Source organism: Thunnus thynnus, chromosome 21 (genome assembly GCF_963924715.1).
Source record: "Thunnus thynnus chromosome 21, fThuThy2.1, whole genome shotgun sequence".
In the NCBI taxonomy this organism is placed as follows: domain Eukaryota; kingdom Metazoa; phylum Chordata; class Actinopteri; order Scombriformes; family Scombridae; genus Thunnus; species Thunnus thynnus.
Window position 1 is genome coordinate 18,472,500 of NC_089537.1, and position 17,830 is coordinate 18,490,329.

Here is a 17,830-nt window from a genome sequence, read left to right on the forward strand (position 1 = left end):
GGAGAGTTGTAAAGATAATCTACAAATCAGAATTTCTACATTTTGAGTATGTCAAATATGTATAGTGTGTGTCCATTTATTGTATATTGTGTATACATGTATAATTGGCAGATATTAAGGTTTAGAATATTCAATCAGTTAGTTTTTCTGTTTTTTTGTTTGTTTTCTGTTTTTGTGAGCAGCTCAGACAATTAAGAGTGCAAAAAATCCCAAATCTCCCCCAGATTTCCCAGACCTTGTAGCTACTGATGAAGGAAGATAACAACCATGTGATGTACCCTTTTTGTACAAACATGTTTTTATCAACTGAGGAACATTGCCAGAATACGACCTATTTTAAGTTTTAAACATGCAGAAACTATTTTTCATGCTTTTATCTCATCACGCCTGAATTACTGAAACAGCCTTTTTACATGCCTAAATAGGAAGACTGTAGAGTGGCTACAGGCAGTACAGAACTCAGGTGCCAGGCTTTTAACCAGAGTAAACAGGTTTGAACACCCCGGTTTTGGCCTCTTTACACTGGCTTCCAGTACAATTTAGAATTTATTTCAAGGTTCTTTTAATTACTTACAAGTAATTAAAATTATATCTCAGATTTTATCCCCGTACGTACGACCCTGCTTGCACTTTGAGATCCTCGGGCAGGGGTCTTCTATCTGTTCCAGACTCTCAGCTGAAGACTAAGGGGGACAGAGATTTTGAAATAAGAACCCTGACGCTCTGTAACAGCCTGCCCGAGGAAATAAGGCAGGCCGAGTCAGTGGCTTCTTTTAAATCTAAGCTCAAAACGTACTTTTATTGCACCACCCTCCCTGATTTGACCTGATTCTAGTTTTTATTCTGTTTTATTTAAATTAATATTTACATTTTTATGTTGCTCTTTTAGTACTTTTATTCTGTTATTGCTGTGTTTTATTTGTTTTTTTATGTGAAGCACTTTGTAACATTGTTTTGATAAGTGCTATATAAATGAAGATATTATTATTATTATATCCATTTGTGGACCAAACAACAAGAAATATGTCAAATTTGCTTATGACTTCCCTTCCCAAGAGCTCTGCCAGCATGAGTCCACATTTTCATTAAAGAAACGATTCATTAGTTGTTTTGTATACGATTTTCATTTACATGACTGCAAAGGATACACTGACTTTCTGTGTAGCAGTTTACTTTGGAGCCTGGAGGAGGGTGATAAGAAGGCGAGAGCAAGTGGGAGAAAGGAAAAGAGGGAGAGCGAAGGCACAAGAGGGTCCAGAGTATGGTGAGAAGGATCAGGCTTGGAGAACGAGGGGCCTCATGTTTAAACAAGCTGTGACCCCTGCAGAGCTTCCTCTATTTGACAAATGAGCCGTGCCTCCCCGCAGTGATAGCTGCTGGCCAAACATTCAGCCAAAATGACTGTTATTGTTTGAAATGAGCCAGTACAAGCTTGTTGGATCACAGTGGGAAGGGTATAGACAGATCACTAAGCTGTAGGCGTTGTGTGAGTGTGTCTGTGCATGCATTTACGCACTTCAATCATTTACCTCTAATAACATATTGATTTTCTGCCCTAAGTGGTTTACAGCTTCAGGAGCAGCCAGCCTTGTTGTTGTGCACAAAGAAACAGTGGTGCTGGTTTACCTTTTAGTAAAATATATTCACTGTTAGGAATTATGGCCAGCATCTGTGTGGACCAGATGCTACTCTAAGGTCATCATAGCTTTTTCCTGCAGCCTCTAACGGCCACTAAATGATCATTTAGATGACGAAAAGGCCTCGTTTAAGTGTGTTATGTGGTCCACACAACTGAAAAGAGACTGTTAGCTACAACTGTTAGCCCGCTATCCATGGAGAGACAGGACAGTCAGTGGTACAGTCATTAGACGAGCAGCTAAAATTGTTGAAATATTATTATTGATTCTCTTCTTTGCACAAAGATCTTCATGCAAGTCCAAGTCAAGTCTACAGGTCTTTGGAAGTAATAAGATATATGTGAATAAAGTTGTATTTTGTGCACAAAATTAATTTGACAGTAATTATAATATAAGTAATTAAAAAATTTGTGGGTTGGAGCTGAGGACTAAAATGAAAAAAATCTTTTGAGGTGAAGTTAGAAAGCAGTGAGGTTAGTCAACTCCTCATCTCTGCTTGAGGCCAGTGGCTTGAAGCTACATTAACCACTAATAACATAACACACCTTTAGCCCTGGTTTGGCTGCATCTGTTTTGATCCTTTTTGAAAAACTGTTATACGAGTACAATGCTAAATGCTATGCTATATCAAAAACACACCATAGTTTTGACAGTATAAACTTTACCTTGAATTATGTAAATGTTGCAGCTGAGTGCAGTGCGATCAGTGCAGCTTAATTTCCTCAGTCACATTACCTGCTCCACTCCCAGGTTACACCAAACATCTATAGTAAAAAGTATATCTGGAGTAATTTCTCCCTTAAAATATTTTTTTACAGAGGGTAACAAAATATTTCAAGGGGGATGTATTTTCAGTAGAACAGATGCTGACACTGAATGATCATAGAAATATTATAGGAACACTACAGGCAGCCATGTGTCTCTATGATCCTCTTGCTCTTCACCGACTACACGTTGCTTCTTATCACTTTGATTATGAAGGTGACACTACTCTATAGAGTATATAGGCTACAATATAGTATATAATTGAATATTTATAATGTATAGTGTAGAGAATATTATAGATCCAAGACAAAATTGGCAGAAGGTAAAATCCGTCTGCTACTTCAGCACCACAGACAGCGCAATGGATTTATCAATACACAGCTCAGTTAGGCTACTGATATTTTAGAGGCATGGTCGGGGCAATAGATTCTAACTTGCACAAACCTCAGTCAGATAAAGGATCAATGAGTGAGGCCCACTCATAACATATTCAACTAAAAAACCCCTCTGCCCCTGCACTTTCTCTGCTACTAAGGGATGGAGAGGGGGGATGGCAAGTTAACAAGGGGGATGCATTTTTGTCATTTGCTAACAAGGGGGATGGCATCCCCCCCTCAAGTACTGGATAGTGTTCTTTGTAGACATTTTACTGCAGATGAATTATATCCTATTTCTGTAATAACAACAATAATTAAGTGCTGTATATACTGTATGAACCACAAGGAACCACTCTTTTAAAGTGAAATAAAAAATCTTGTTCCCAGACTTTATGCTAAGCTAAGCTAACTGACGGTAGTTTTATATTTATCATACAAACATGAGTATGGTATTGATCCTCTCATCTTGCTCATGATAAAGAAGCGAATAGGCATATTTTCCAAATTGTCTAACATTTTTCATATTCTCGCTTAACTTTCATAACTAATCTTGCTCAAAGTCATCATTCTCAGAAGGAAAACAATTAAAAACCACTAAAATTGCCAATGAAAACTGCAGCAGCATTATTGAATCTTTTCACTATTTGTGTGTTGATGTGTGCTTGTGGTGTGTATGCACCAGTGGGATGTATACAGTAAATGTCAGCACTATTCATATCCACCCATCATAGGGTCCATCTTCACTAAAATGTAACTGTAAGTGGATCAAATGACAGCTATGTTCCTGGTTTTCTCTGCCATTAAACAGATTTTAAGGGTTATCTTGCCTTTCAGAGCTGCAAACACCCAAAATATGTTATCAGTCTTCATTTCACAGAAAGCATGTGAGTTGATCTTATGTAGTAACATCCTGAGAGAAATGTTACTTTTTGGCATTAAAACGTTCAAACACTCAAAAATGGCACAAATGTTTCGCTATGTGCAGTTTCATTACAAAACTATTGTGTCTGTCTATAGCCAGAAACTTTTACTTGTGTGTATATGTGTGCGTGCACGGGGGTTAAAAGTGACTGTGAACCTGGTCAAGCTATTTTCTACTCTCCCAGCTGATTTTTGTGTGCAGACGACAGGGTGAAAACCTGTTAGCTGCTGTGTGTTACATCTGTGAAAATAACTTCAAAAGTCCCTATGGTCCTGCATGCTGCATTTTGATCACATCTGCCTGAAAGCTCTGTTACATACATTTAAGAAAATCTTTTCTCTCTCCCTTTTCTTTCCTCAGCTCGTAAACATTCCCTCTATTGTCACTTTTTCAAATCCTTGCAATAAAGGAAGATGAATTTGGACTTTAAATTGGTGAATAGTGTCATTAGTCAAAAAAATACTGATATAAACACTGATTTCACCTTTAATGATCCTTATTTAATTTGCTTAGAACAAAACATTAACTTACAGCTATAAAGATCTGCAGTTGATAGTTTAAAATGGCTTTTTCCTTCTCCCTCCGTCTTACTTCATTCATCTAAAATGCATTGGTGCAGAACTCTTTTTTTTCAGTTTCCACACTAACATATGAGCTTCCGCTGGTTTAATAATATACTATTGCTGAGCTCAGATTTGACAGGAAGCTATTCTCAGCAAAACACTTCTCTTATCACTGGCATCTGGTGCCTTTTTGCCCCGTATGCACAGCAAAATATATATCTATATATACAGCACACACACACACTGTATCCCCTACAGACAGCAGCAGGGTTTATTTGATTTGCAGCACTTAAGCAATGGTCTTTCAAACAATGGCCACAGCTTGACGTCAGAGTCTAACTTATATGTGGTGTACAGAGGGCAATGGGTTGAAACGGCCCAATATATTTGATGTCATAATGGCCTCTTGCTGCTGGTAAAGGTTGCTGTTTATTGGAAGTGTGGTGAATATTTACAGCAATTTTACATAATGTTCTAGATGTTATCTTGTAATTCAGGGATGGATTGTCAACACTAATGTTTATGTGTGTATGGTTTTCTTATATACAATATGCTCACAACAGGCAGTGCTTTGTGGACTTTGTTGCCCTTTGTTTTGCCTCTCAGGCTACATACACACTTCTCTAACCATCTGATCGGTGGAGCTTGGTGGGTCTGTAAGCAGCCTGACAGCGTTGTAGTAACTACTGAAACCTCCTCTGCATGTTTCTTTCTGGGAGGAAAATAAATCTAGATTTTGATTTACAGTTGACAGTGTGTTATTATAAATAGGCCCGCTTATTCTCTCACTAAAATCTCCATCACAATTTTCCACAGGCCAAGGTGACATCTTCAAATTGTCTGTTTTATTCAATCAACAGTCCAAAGCCCATAGATATTCAATTTTAAATTATATGAAACATAGGAGAACAACACACATGAGAAGCTGGAACTTTTGCTTGATAAATTAAACTATTAATGGATATCAAAATAGCTGCCAATTAAGTCTTTCAGATTAGCTCTTTTAGCTGTATTCATAATTGTATTCTCTTAAATAGATGACACAATTAAAATACTGCATTAGCTTTCATTAGTCTCAGGTGATTTTAAGTGGGGTTAGTGCATTAATAATTCAGCAATGTGCAATGCATTTATAATTCTCTGTTATGCCACCATTGTTATTTTTATCTCATCATAATGGGTAATGTGGGCCATGCTCAGTGCTGGTAATAAAGGCAGGGGATCAAACCAGCAACCTTCCAGAAAGCAGCCCACTTCTCACTATGGTGACATCTTCAGCCGTCAGAGTGTTGTTATCATCCACTGAACAACATGCATTTTACCAGCTATGCCCTCTCTGTAGTTTGAATATCTCAGAATCTCACAGTCCAGAGCTTTACTGTGATGTGGATACATTTTATATTCTGATTTGGAGCCGGTGTGAGCAGATTTGGAGACAATTTAACTGTTGCCCAATTCACTGTTCGGCTGGTGAGAATACCAATAGTTAGTGGATGTATCAGAAAAGAAGGTAGACCTGGAAGATTGAGGATTCAGGATGGAGAAAGAGGGATTAGGGCTGGCTGAATGGATTCATCAAAGCAGAGCTCTAAGCCTGAAAAGCTCTATTAAGGCTCTGAACAGTCCTGAACGCCTGTTGCAACAGGGGAGAGTAGTGGGACGAAAGAGAGAGTAAAGGGCACTATATCCCAAGTCACAATGATGGATTACTTGCGAACCTCTGATACGAGCTACTAGATGATTAATACAAGCTAAACCATAGGAGGGTTTTAAATGACTGTGTGCCTTTCAGAGAACAGAGTGAAGAATAAGTAAGGTCATTTTGAGTCTTAATAGATGGGAAACTGCCCATCTCCTCCATGATATGCATAATAGGTAGTTTTATACTTTGAACTGTGTCCATGTTTTGAAAAGTGTGCTGACACTGATGATTAACAAGATAGTAAATGAGATAAAAAGACAGAAAAGCTGCACATTTGAACATAAGAATAGCTCTAAAACAGCAGTCAGAGGTGATTTTCTTCTAATCCTATCCTATTCTTCCTCCTGTCTTTCTCCCCAGGGAGTACCACCTCTTCACACGCTGCACAGAGGAAAAGTCCCAAAATGTCAACTGCTACTGGCCCAACCCACTGGTGGAGAGCTACATCATCCGCATACACAAGCACTTTTTCTCCAACTGCACCATGGAGCAGGTGTTATGGGTGGACCCACCGGACGACACACTAATCATCCTCATCCTTATCCCTGTTTTCCTTACCTTGGCTATGATTGCCCTGGTGGTCTGGTGCAGTAAGAGGAGTGACATCCTGGCCTAAGAGGAGAGGAAGATGGAAGAGAATAGAGGAAGAGGGGAGAGGAGCTCAACCTCTCTACTGAAACAATACTGTACTCAATGAAGGAGTGCACAGAGGTTTTGGGAGATTGTTTCAGTTGGTCAAAATAATCCACAAATGGCAATGCAGTCACCTACATGTCCCGTGAAAACAATACAACTAGTCCCTGGTAGAACAAAGTAGTACTTTTTAATTTAATATATTAAATTCCCCCGTTTCCAGTCTTTACGCTAAGCTAAGCTAATTGGCTTCTGGCTGTAGCTTTACATTTAGCATAAAGACATGACAGGTATTGAGCTTCTAATCTAACTCTTGGCAAGAAGGTGAATAAGTGTATTTCCAACTAATGTCCAACTCTTTCTTTCCTGGTGAAATTTTTTTGTTTGCCTGAAGCCACAGGGAGGAATATGTGCATCCAGGGCTTTATGTGTATCTATGAATACCAGAGAGAATGATTTTACCTAAGACACAGAGGATTTTGGTGCTTTGATGATGTCACTTACGGGGTAACTTGACCAGTTTAACAGTGGACCTCCAAATCTCAGTGCATTCTTTAAAGCTCATGGATCCGGACTATTGACCTTGAAGATTCTTGTCGGAGCACTGTATCGTTGCTGAAGGCCAAAGTATCCACCAAGCATCAGAGGTAGTGATTAAACTCTAAACTGGTGGGAAATAGGGACTCCCAGAGGACACTGTTAAATATTTTAACATGATACTGTATGATGGCTTGGAAGGATGAAAAAGAAGCCAAATTTGGACTAAGTATTGATTCTGTTGAGTTACTGAATGGACAGCCGCCACTGGAAAGGATACACTGGTGTGTAACCCAAAGACAAGGCAACATTATGATTATTATATTTTGGGACTTGAATTTTTTGTGTGACTACCTGAGCCCCAAGGGACTGTTTTATAACAGTGTAATTTATCAGATACTGTTGAATAACATACTGTTAATACTCACAAAGAAGGATTCTCAATGAAAAAACATGAACTGAGCGACATTGAGACCTCAAAATGTACAGTTATCCTCTCTGTCTGTGCTGTCTACTGTATCTGCATTGCCTCTCCTGTGTTACTCAGACCAGTGGGAAATATACACTGATGCTTTGAAATGAATTCCTTTGGGGAAAGCCTTGATTTAATGTACGCACTTCATTGGTTCTTTGTACCGCTGTCCTCACCAGCCACGAGGCAAACGAAACCAAGCACTGCTTTTTTTTATTTTCTTCCAAAGCATTACACATCATTCTGTTTGTCAGCGCTCACTGCGCACACCGTGTGTCTCACTATGGAAAATGAAACTCCTCAGCAAAACGTACCTTGATTAAATCTCAAGTCTTTCTGAGAATAATGGGTTGCTCCACTTCATTATGTGAACAAAGAAAGAACACAGAAAACACTTTTCTTTAGTTTCTTTGATCCACTGTCTGCCAAAAATTGCCTGTGTAAATTTTAGTCAATTATCATAAAGTGTCAATCTTGCCTAACACTTGTAAACCAATTAAATTACAGGAAACACCAAAGAAAATATAAAGCAAGGCAGACTGCCAGAAACCTCAGCTGCTTTAAATTCATTATTTAGTTGCTCTCTTCAACAAATTTTAAAATCACACAAAATTTTAGCATTAAATCATTATGAAATTCACTTTGTGATATAATTAGTAATTGTAACATGTCTCACATCCCTTTTGATGTTAATTAAATATGACAAATCAGGTACTCACCTTAACTCTGGATTGATGTAAAGGCTGCCAACCAAATTTAAAATTGGTTGGTTTAAAATTGCTACTCCTAGCAACTCTAAAGGGGGCATATTATGCTTTTTGTGATTGTCTGTAATTTATATACTGTTATTATGTCCGATATCTATGCTAAACATAATCAGCTCCAAAACTTGAGGTTAACATATGTAGAAATGCTCCAGACAAGTCAAAAGTCAGGGCTTCAACCTGCCCTGAATGCTTCGTTTGCAGTGTTTTTTTCTACCTTGCCCATAAATGGCCATCCATTCTGTAGCCTCAGAACAGAGTGGGCTCACTGGGAGGGGGCCAGGAGCTAAAACGGCCTGTTTCAGACAGAGGCTGAACTGAGGAGCTGCGTAAAGTACCAGTATAAGATAAATAAGGACTTTTTTAAAATTGTAAATCATGCAAAGATATTCCAGTAGAGCCCCAGATTATAAATATAGACCTGGAAATGTGCATAATATTTCCACCTTAACAACCAAGAATAACTCTTCCCATTGATTTTCTACTGAAGACTTCTTTAGACTTGACTCTCTAGGGGGTTATTCCAGAAATGTTGTTTTGACCTACTTCATTAAGTGCATCAAGCATGTTGTCTGATTCAAAACTCTCTTGAAGTCATTAAAAACAAACTCTCACACCCTCCACATCCAGTAAGTATCATGATTCATCACAAGGTCTACAGGTGTTTCCTCCCATGAAACGAACCCGCCTGGAGCTCGTCCGCTCTGATGTCGTCCAGAAACTGCTCCACCCACCTGAGTGGTCCCTTCTTACAAATAAAACCCGCCTGCTTATCCAATTCCTCTTTTTAATTAATGTGTGTGTGTTTATGACTGAACATCCATCACTGTCAAAAGGAAATGCAATCATTACCACCTTACATCGTCAGATCCCGAAGGGGCCGTGTAAATGTATGATTTGAAGATCTGCTCACTAAATTATTTACTGCAGATACTTATTAAGGTCACAATTAAACTCAAAGCCAGAATGATGCTCACTGTCCCAGTTTGCTACATCTGACTATGGTTGTATCATAGCACAGTCACTGAATATACAAAGGGAACTGGAGAGCAGACCTTGTTACAGAAAAACTGGCACAGATACCCAAAACTGCTGATACATCCAATCTCTGATCTAACCAATCTACACTGTGCCATAGGAGCGTGAAATTAAGCTTTTCTCAACCTCATTAAGCCATATATCAAACTCCATGTGCAGCAACAAATGCACATGTAAAATGATGTTAAGACCGCAGAATATGATGAAAAGTGTCATATTTACTGATCTGTAAAGTGACTATAATCAATATTTTTTATGATAACATATGAAAAAGTGAAACACTTCTTAGATGTAAGTGTGTGGAAATCTCTTCTATCAGTTTGGAATCATAATAGCAATGTAATTGATAATTGATAATATCAAATGATAGTGTGTAATGTGAGAGATGCTGCTCATAGCAATGAACCTACAGAGAATTATCATCTGACTCTGCAGTTCCCCTCGGCTTTACGGAGCTTTATGATGAGTTTCAGCTCATTGTTTAGCTGTCTGGCTGCGATTTTACTGTTTTGGTTCACTCTCAGTGCTCTCATAGTGTCGTTTTTGGACGCGGCAGGCAGCTGTTCTCAGAGAAAAAGCTCTAAAAATCCACTATACACTACCTGCTCAGCACCAAACAGCAGACACATAGTGACTAGCTGGGGAACGTAGTGGAACATTTAGCAGCTAAAGAGCCAGATATTTCCCCTCAGGAGATGGTAGAGAGCAAAAACAGAGCTAAAGGAGAGTGAATATTGGACTTACATTCACCAGTGGTGCTGGATGTGGAAATAAGCAGCTGTTTGCTAACAAGTTTAACACATCAACCTAAAAGGTGATGATATCTCAGCGTCATGTTCAGAACCTCTTTCCGCTGCCCCTCAAGTGGCCAAAAAAATCAGTTAATGCTGGTTTAAAGACACCACACACCTGCATAGATGTTTTTAATGATCATGTCTGATTAGAAAATAGACAGAAGTTCAGAGAGCTGTTGTGACTGACTAGGGCCAGCATGTTCCCGGCTTGCCAGCATGTTAGCTTGTTAGCGCACCAACTACAGTAGTCCTGCAAGTAGTCCTTAAGTCACCAAGCCTCTAGCACTGACACAGTGACAGAGAGATGGACTTTGTCATGACACTTTCTGGTGTAACCTGGTCTTGGTGCAACAAAGCAACCAGAAAGCAACACAGGGAAAATATATGTACAGTATATGAATGGATAGAGAGTGTCTGCGCTCCAGGAATACAAGATTCTGAGCATTAACAATATCATGTCATTGTCTCATTTTAATTTGGGGATAATAATGCTGTCAGTTGTGTAAATACAGTTCCCATAATGCTTTTTTAGGCATATTGGCACCATTAAGTTTGCCGAATTAGCTATTACCAGTTCATTTTTGCAATGTCTACCCATGGATGTACACACAACTATCACTGCATTACTTTAATACTGGAAAAAAACTTAAAATGTCATAATTCTCAGGCAAGTTCTGAAGCTATAGGAGCATATTTTTACAAATGATTCCTAAGCAGATTTATATATGTAAATTTGCGATTCACATCAGAAATGATGGGAAGTTTAAATCAAAGTGGATGTAAAAGTATGTGTATCGTGTGTGTGGTGACTGAGAAGGAGTGCAAGTTTTGACGCAAATTATGCCTCATGTCTCTCTAAAAATATTAGAATATTACACAAATGAGATATGATGGCAAGAAACCAAATAAGCATATTTCTAAAAATTACAAACTATTCCTTTAAAAAGAATTCATAGCTGTAACTCTGTTTGTTTCACTCTAAATCCTGTCTGTCTGTCTGTCTGTCTGTCTGTCTGTCTGTCTGTGCTTTTCTCCTGGTCTTCCATGATGTGGAACATGGAGAGTGTACAACTTCTTTCATGCTCCGCAGAAAATGTTCTTATGGGAAATGCATCATTTTTCACAAGTCATGACACCTCAGAACACTGTGGCCCTGGGAGAGTTTACACAGGCAAGCGTGTGTGTGTGCGTGCATTCAAACTCAGACATTATTCTTTTATTAAGACAGTATTATCTCAGACTATACAAACATCTAGACATGTGTCTGTGTGTCTGTTTAAACCTTTGAAACAATACAAAGAAAACCTGGCCGTGCAGTTTCAAATCTTATCATTGCATCATGTAAATAAACTCAGAGTCAAACAATGCAGTCATCACTGTCAGTGGGTGATGGTCAATGATGTTGACATTGCTGTCGACACTCCTCCAGTGGCTGGACTGTGAGGACCAAAGCTGGAAACGACAAACTCAATGACCACAAAACAATCGCAGCATCATTACTGACTACCTAAACAAACAAATGGCAAGATATCAGGGAATATTTATTCCATCTGAAACTCTCCAGGAAACGTCATGTGTGTTTTTTGTTTCTGAGAGGCAAAACAACAGAGTTTAGAGACACAAACAGAGGAGACAATAGTTCACTCTGCGGTGAGGGGAGACGTCGCAGCACAGTTGCCCTCGAGGATGGCTTTTCACAACGCCTCCATGGCCAGCATCTTGGAGGCAGGAAGGATATTAAAGCTTTTTCCCAGAGTTGACAGAAGAATACAGGGAAGTGGGTTGACCCAGTGATTTTGACCAAAAGCAGTGCAGGAAGTGCGAGAGTGCCATGCTTCCACGCAGAGCTACACTGTTGTGACGGGTGAATTGCTGGCAACACACAAAGAGCTAAGGCTCAATTGTGGCTTTTCAAGGTTGATTTCTGGCATTGTATTCTTGTTTTTTTTTGTTAATACTGAAACTAAAGTGTAATACTGGAACTATGTTTTTTTGGCATCTTAACTTAAAAAAAAAAATCTAATTATAGGCACGCTTCCAGTATATGACAGTGATGGGAACCTGCGTGCAATGGATGGCCAACAGTCTGCAGGTTTCCATTCCAGCCAATCACCTCAGCAGGTGAATTCAGTGATGAGTTCCTCTCCTCGTTCTGAGGGAGAACTAATCAGTGAATTCAGCTGGTGAAGCATTTGGTTGGAAAAAAAAAAGCCTGCAGACTGTTGGCCCCCCATTGCACTTGATTGCCTGATCTCTGTTATATAAAATCTGATTAAAATTTCATGTAAAAATGAGGTAATAATAAGACAAGGAGGCCTCATTTCAGACATGACAACAGTAAGATTGATGATTATAATATGTATTTTTGTTACATTTATTAAAATCTAAATATTAACCCAATATATCAGTCAGATTAATCCTCTGACACATGCACAGACACACTTGCAACCCAGAGATGCACTTATGCATCTGTATTTCTTTTGTGCACACATTTTTCAAAGCAATACATGTTAAAAGTTCTCTCACTGGCTCTGCAGAGTATATTATGAAATTATAATATTATATAATATGACATAAAAATAATGAAGTCATCATAGGCCATGTAAGGGGAGAGTCCTCTCTGGGAAATAAAAAGTTAATGCTGTTTTGAAAATTTTATTAATTTACTTACTTACTGTTTGTTGTTGGTTGTGTTTTGTATGATGGCTGCTAATTATTATAATAACTAATAATAATAACTTTATATAATTACAGATCATACCTGAGATTTATCACTTGTCACTTGTTATTATTATATTATAATGAAACATGTGCTGTCTCAGTTTTACACACAATATATTGGAATTTACACATTCTCATACATGTTTTAATGGAACATACATGTTTTTGTTGTCTTTTGTCCTGTTTTGATCTCAGCATGCACACTCAACTAATGCTGCAATCATACTTTCATAGATGGTTCTATTTGTGATCTGATGTACACAGTGTGACTAATCACTGCAGGGGTCAAATGGTATGTTTTGGTTTTGTGATTAATGGTAAAATTGTTGCGCAGGTCATGACTGTGTAGAGGCCCTAGAGTGTGCGCACACACAAAGCACACATAAATACTGTCTTTTGTACACACTTGGTGGTCTTTCCTCATTTGCGAGGACGTTGTAATGACTTTAATTCAATGGGGGCTTGAATGCTACATGTCCGACCCTAACCACAGCCTCAACCATTACTAAAAGCCACCATGACGCCCATCAAAAATCTCCTTAGGAGAACAGTGGGCCCGCAAAAAAGTCAGTTCTCACAAGTAGCTAAATCAGACCTCACACAAACACATACATATACACACACACACACTTTCCCACAGTAAAAAGCTCTGAAGCACATGACCCAAACAGGACATCCTCCCAATCTTTCACCCTCTAAAGTTCCCACTCTCCCCCTCCTCCACCCCCATAAACCACTCTTTCCCAGTTTTTAACTTTTTTTTCTGTTCTACACTGAATGTTGAATGAGCTCACTGTGCGGTAACATCACCTCAGCAGTGGCTGCTCATTAAAGGGATCCTGCAAGTAATCGCTCTCTCAACCTTTTATTGACTCAATAGACTTTCCAGAAGCAATTGGAAACTATTTCTGCATGAATGACATTCACTAGCAAAGTTTTTCTCCAATCTGCCATATTCTCTCGCTAGAAATCATAACGAGGAGGTCGGGTTGGGTGTACAAAGCACATGACTTTAATGAAGAAGACTATTGTTGATGTCCTGCATCCCATGTGTTGTTACAGTAGGTTTAGGTTATGAAGAAACATTAAAACAGTAGTCATGACACATGTTTTTCCACCCCTCCTGTTCATATTGGCCATTAAAAGATCCCTTTATAATGCACTTTCAATGTACGTGATGGGGTACAAAATATGTAGCCGTCCGTCAAAAATGTATTTAAAAGTTTATCTGAAGCTAATATGAAGCTTCAGCCACCCAAATGAGTCAAATCAATTTAACATCTTTCAAGGTTACTGTCTTTTTAGTGAAAAAGTCCCTCTTTTTTCCGCTGTAGCTGTACAGGAAAATACTGTCCGTCGAGACACAAAGAGGGAAATTTTTACTAAACAGATTTTAATGGTTTACGACATCCACTTTATGTGACTAACTCAGATGGCTGAAGCCTGATATTATCTTCAGATAAACATTTAAATACATTTTTGCTCAAAATAAAGACTGTGAATTTTGTCCCCCATCACTTGAAGAGGATATTCTAATCATCAGGGGTTTATCCTCTGAGGACCACAGATATTTCTGTACAATTTCAAAGCAATCCATCAATTAATTGTTGAGACATTTCAGTCTGGACCAAAGAAGTGGACTGACCACCATCCCTAGAGCCCACACTGCTAGCCTGGCTAAAAACATTCATCACGCTTTATTTGCCTAGAGGAGATACTGTGGTAAAACAAACAAAACATGTTGACAGTGAACTTAATTCAGGCGGCATTATGTTTCCTACAAAAAGTATTTTCTACTTCAAGCATAAAACCCACTGCTCTAACATTTTAGACTACTGTAGCCTTCTTACTTCTTCCTATTAGACTTTATTAGTAAAGACTAATACTTCCTGTGCTGCCCTATGAAGGCAAACTGCAGTAACACCGCTAACAATGAAGCTAAGAAAAATGACTTTTTTTGACTGTCCAGCCAAATGTGTTATAGGTAGAAACGTGGTTATGTGCTTATATGTATTCTTCAAGTAATTTTCATGGCTTAAAAATGATGACCAATTATTTGACCTCTGACCCCAAAAATGCAGATACCGCACTCTGCCTTTGTATTACAGATGTATAGGTAGTGCAAAAAAAAGTATACTATACGATCATAGTATCTCCTTCCAGAGAAAAAAAATCTAGTTTGATTTCTTGTTAAATTATATCTGTATTTAATTGTTTTATTGATGAGTAGATGAGTAATTGAAAAAATCACACAATCTTCAAATATTATTTTGTGATGTTTAACCTATTAAGATGGTTTATTTATTTTAATTTTAAAATGTATGTAAACCTATTTTTAGAATTAGACATATGCTCTTATTGAATATAATCAAGTTCCTGTCTTAATATAATTAAATTATATTAATGAACTCTAGGTTAATAAACTTTTAAATTGTTGTGATGCTTGCTGCATAGATAACAAGTTGCAGTTATATAATTATGACTTAGCTACATAGTGTGCAGTGTAACACCTGATTATGATTGTACTATTTGCTCCCTGTAACCCCTAAAATACACAAGAGAGAGAGAGGGAGGGGAGGGGGCTGTCAGTCCGCAAACTAATGTCAGTGTACTCTCTTGTCCTGTCTAGGTAGTTAGTGCTAGCACACTGATATTACCTACTGCGATCGGGTTAGCTGATAATACACAGATAAAGTAAGTAAGAGTTCCCAGTGGAGAACGTGAAGATTCTCTTCTTTGGATTGTTCTGAAATTAACTACAATACAGGATTCACAGACACTGAAGCCTCATTCATTAATAAATTGTACGGCTGTCTCAGACCACAGTAACCAAGGCACAGCGCAGTAACTACACTCACTGTGGTTTTTGGTTGGATCTTGTACTTAGTGCAATTTTAACATCATGTTTTCTCTAAGACAGAGCAAGACTGAATTTGTCTCAAGATAAAAGAGACATTTAAAAGTTCAATTTCAGTCATAACTCATTTTTAACCATAATTTACTGCGGTTTGGCTTTTTAGGGCTGTGTACTTGTTCCTCATCACCCAGTGTTGACATTTTCTTTTATCCCTCTATAATCCTCTTTCCTGCCTTCACCTTTCTCATATTTTTCTTCTCTCCCCCTCTACCCCACACCCCCCGCCCCCACCAACCCCCCGCCTCCTCCTCCCTTCTCCTTTTCCCCAGTGATCCGTTTGCCCTCATCTGTCCAACTCCCTCACTGCTGGCCAGATCACCACGCAGCTGGACTGTATCACACACACACTCACTCACACACACACACATACGCACACAGAACACTAAAACCGAGAAGCCATTACTAAATTCATTTGTGCCTCGTGACCAGCACAGACATCTTTGCAATAGTGTGTTTGTGTCTGTTAAATCCACACGTTGGGTTCCACGTTTGGACTTCATTCCAACTTTTGCAACATCTTGCATCATTTTTCCAACAACAGCATTAACATAGTCTGGGGATTTCTTCCAACAGTTTGTCTGGCTCTGTTTCAGACTTGATTTTTTGCAACTTCTTTTCAAACTGGCTTCAGTGTTGATTTTCCTGCTGTTCTCATTTCTTTGTCATCATCCCCACAGAAAAGATGTTGAAGGAGTAATCAGTTTGATAAAGTAACTCATATAAACCTCTCTGCTCTGCAATAACCCATAAATGTGTATTGATTCAGTTTCAGATGAATATTATAATGAATAATCATTTGACTGCACGATTTGCTGTTTTGTTTCTACATCACTTTAGAGCAAAGTCTACATGCATGTAAATGTAGAAGCCGAATTGAAGATTCAAAGATGAGATGAGATTTAATTTGAATGATTTCCATTTGAAAACTGGGTCATCACAGCGGTAGGAATCGGAAGTGGATGGGGAAACATCAGAGAGAGCACACTGAAGACAAAGATAGCGGGTTTATGCAGACTTCCTGTCAGTATTAAAACCTCCCCTGACAAATTTATAAGGTGCCAGATGTTTGCACTTTGCACAAGTCTTCATCTTTTCACTCCTCCGCCATGTCAGTGTGACACAACAATCACTCAGCTGATCCTGTTTGTGAAAGCTTTTATAGTCGCTGTCGGGTAGTTGCTTTTGCAGGATAAAAATCCTGTGGTGCACGACAATGGTTTGATGTTAGTGCATAAATTTACATAGCAGAGGCAGCAGCATGCATCGTTACCTTTTGCTATTAAATTTACTGCTTCACTTGCATCTGTCTGTCAAATCTTCATGCAGCGATGCCAGCGTACGGAAATATGAGATAAAGTTTCACAGAATCACTCACCATTAAAGCTTACTTTTCCCCCAAAAAAATATGTAAGGAAGAACGAAAATATACTATAGAAGGAAGGCTGAGATTAGTTTTCCTGAAAAATTGCTGAATTATCTGTCACTGTGCATAAAAAGACTTGTAAAAGTTATTTGTACGGGGAAATTGTAAAATGAGAGAAGATTGATACCAACATCAGTAGATGCTTCTGGGAATCAGATTTTAGGACCACAATAAGTGAAGATGAATGTGAAACCATTTTATTAAATGCAAAAAAGTTGTTCAAGCATGTCTCATGAAATGGAATTTACTGCATGTTACCCAGTTTATTAAATCCAAGTATGATCCTGATTGTACTATAATCTGTCCAAAATGTAATACTGGCAAAGCTACATACTTTCATGCTTTCTGGGAATGCTCAAGCATTGTGGAATTTTGGAATAACGTTAAAAGGAAAACTGATGGTATGGTCAGATGCAAGTCAACGTTAATCTCAGGCATCTGTATTTTAGGATTAGATGATGCAGCTAAGCAGTATAAATATATTATGAGAATTTGTTGGTATGCTGAAAGGTTATGTATTCTTCAGAGGTGGACTGTTTTCTGAAATTAAATTCAGGAATTAAAA

The 17,830-nt window shown here is 38.4% G+C and overlaps 1 protein-coding gene across 1 annotated transcript in view; it reads left to right on the forward strand.

Moving 5' to 3' along the window:
- Positions 1-7,715, forward strand: part of LOC137173284 (receptor activity-modifying protein 3-like) — a 32,441-nt gene extending 24,726 nt beyond the window's left edge. The window contains exon 4 of the mRNA XM_067578037.1: positions 6,327-7,715. Within this exon, the coding sequence (XP_067434138.1) occupies positions 6,327-6,582 (256 nt within the window). The 3' untranslated portion in view covers positions 6,583-7,715. The remainder of the gene's footprint in view (positions 1-6,326) is intronic.
- Positions 7,716-17,830: the final 10,115 nt, after the last annotated feature.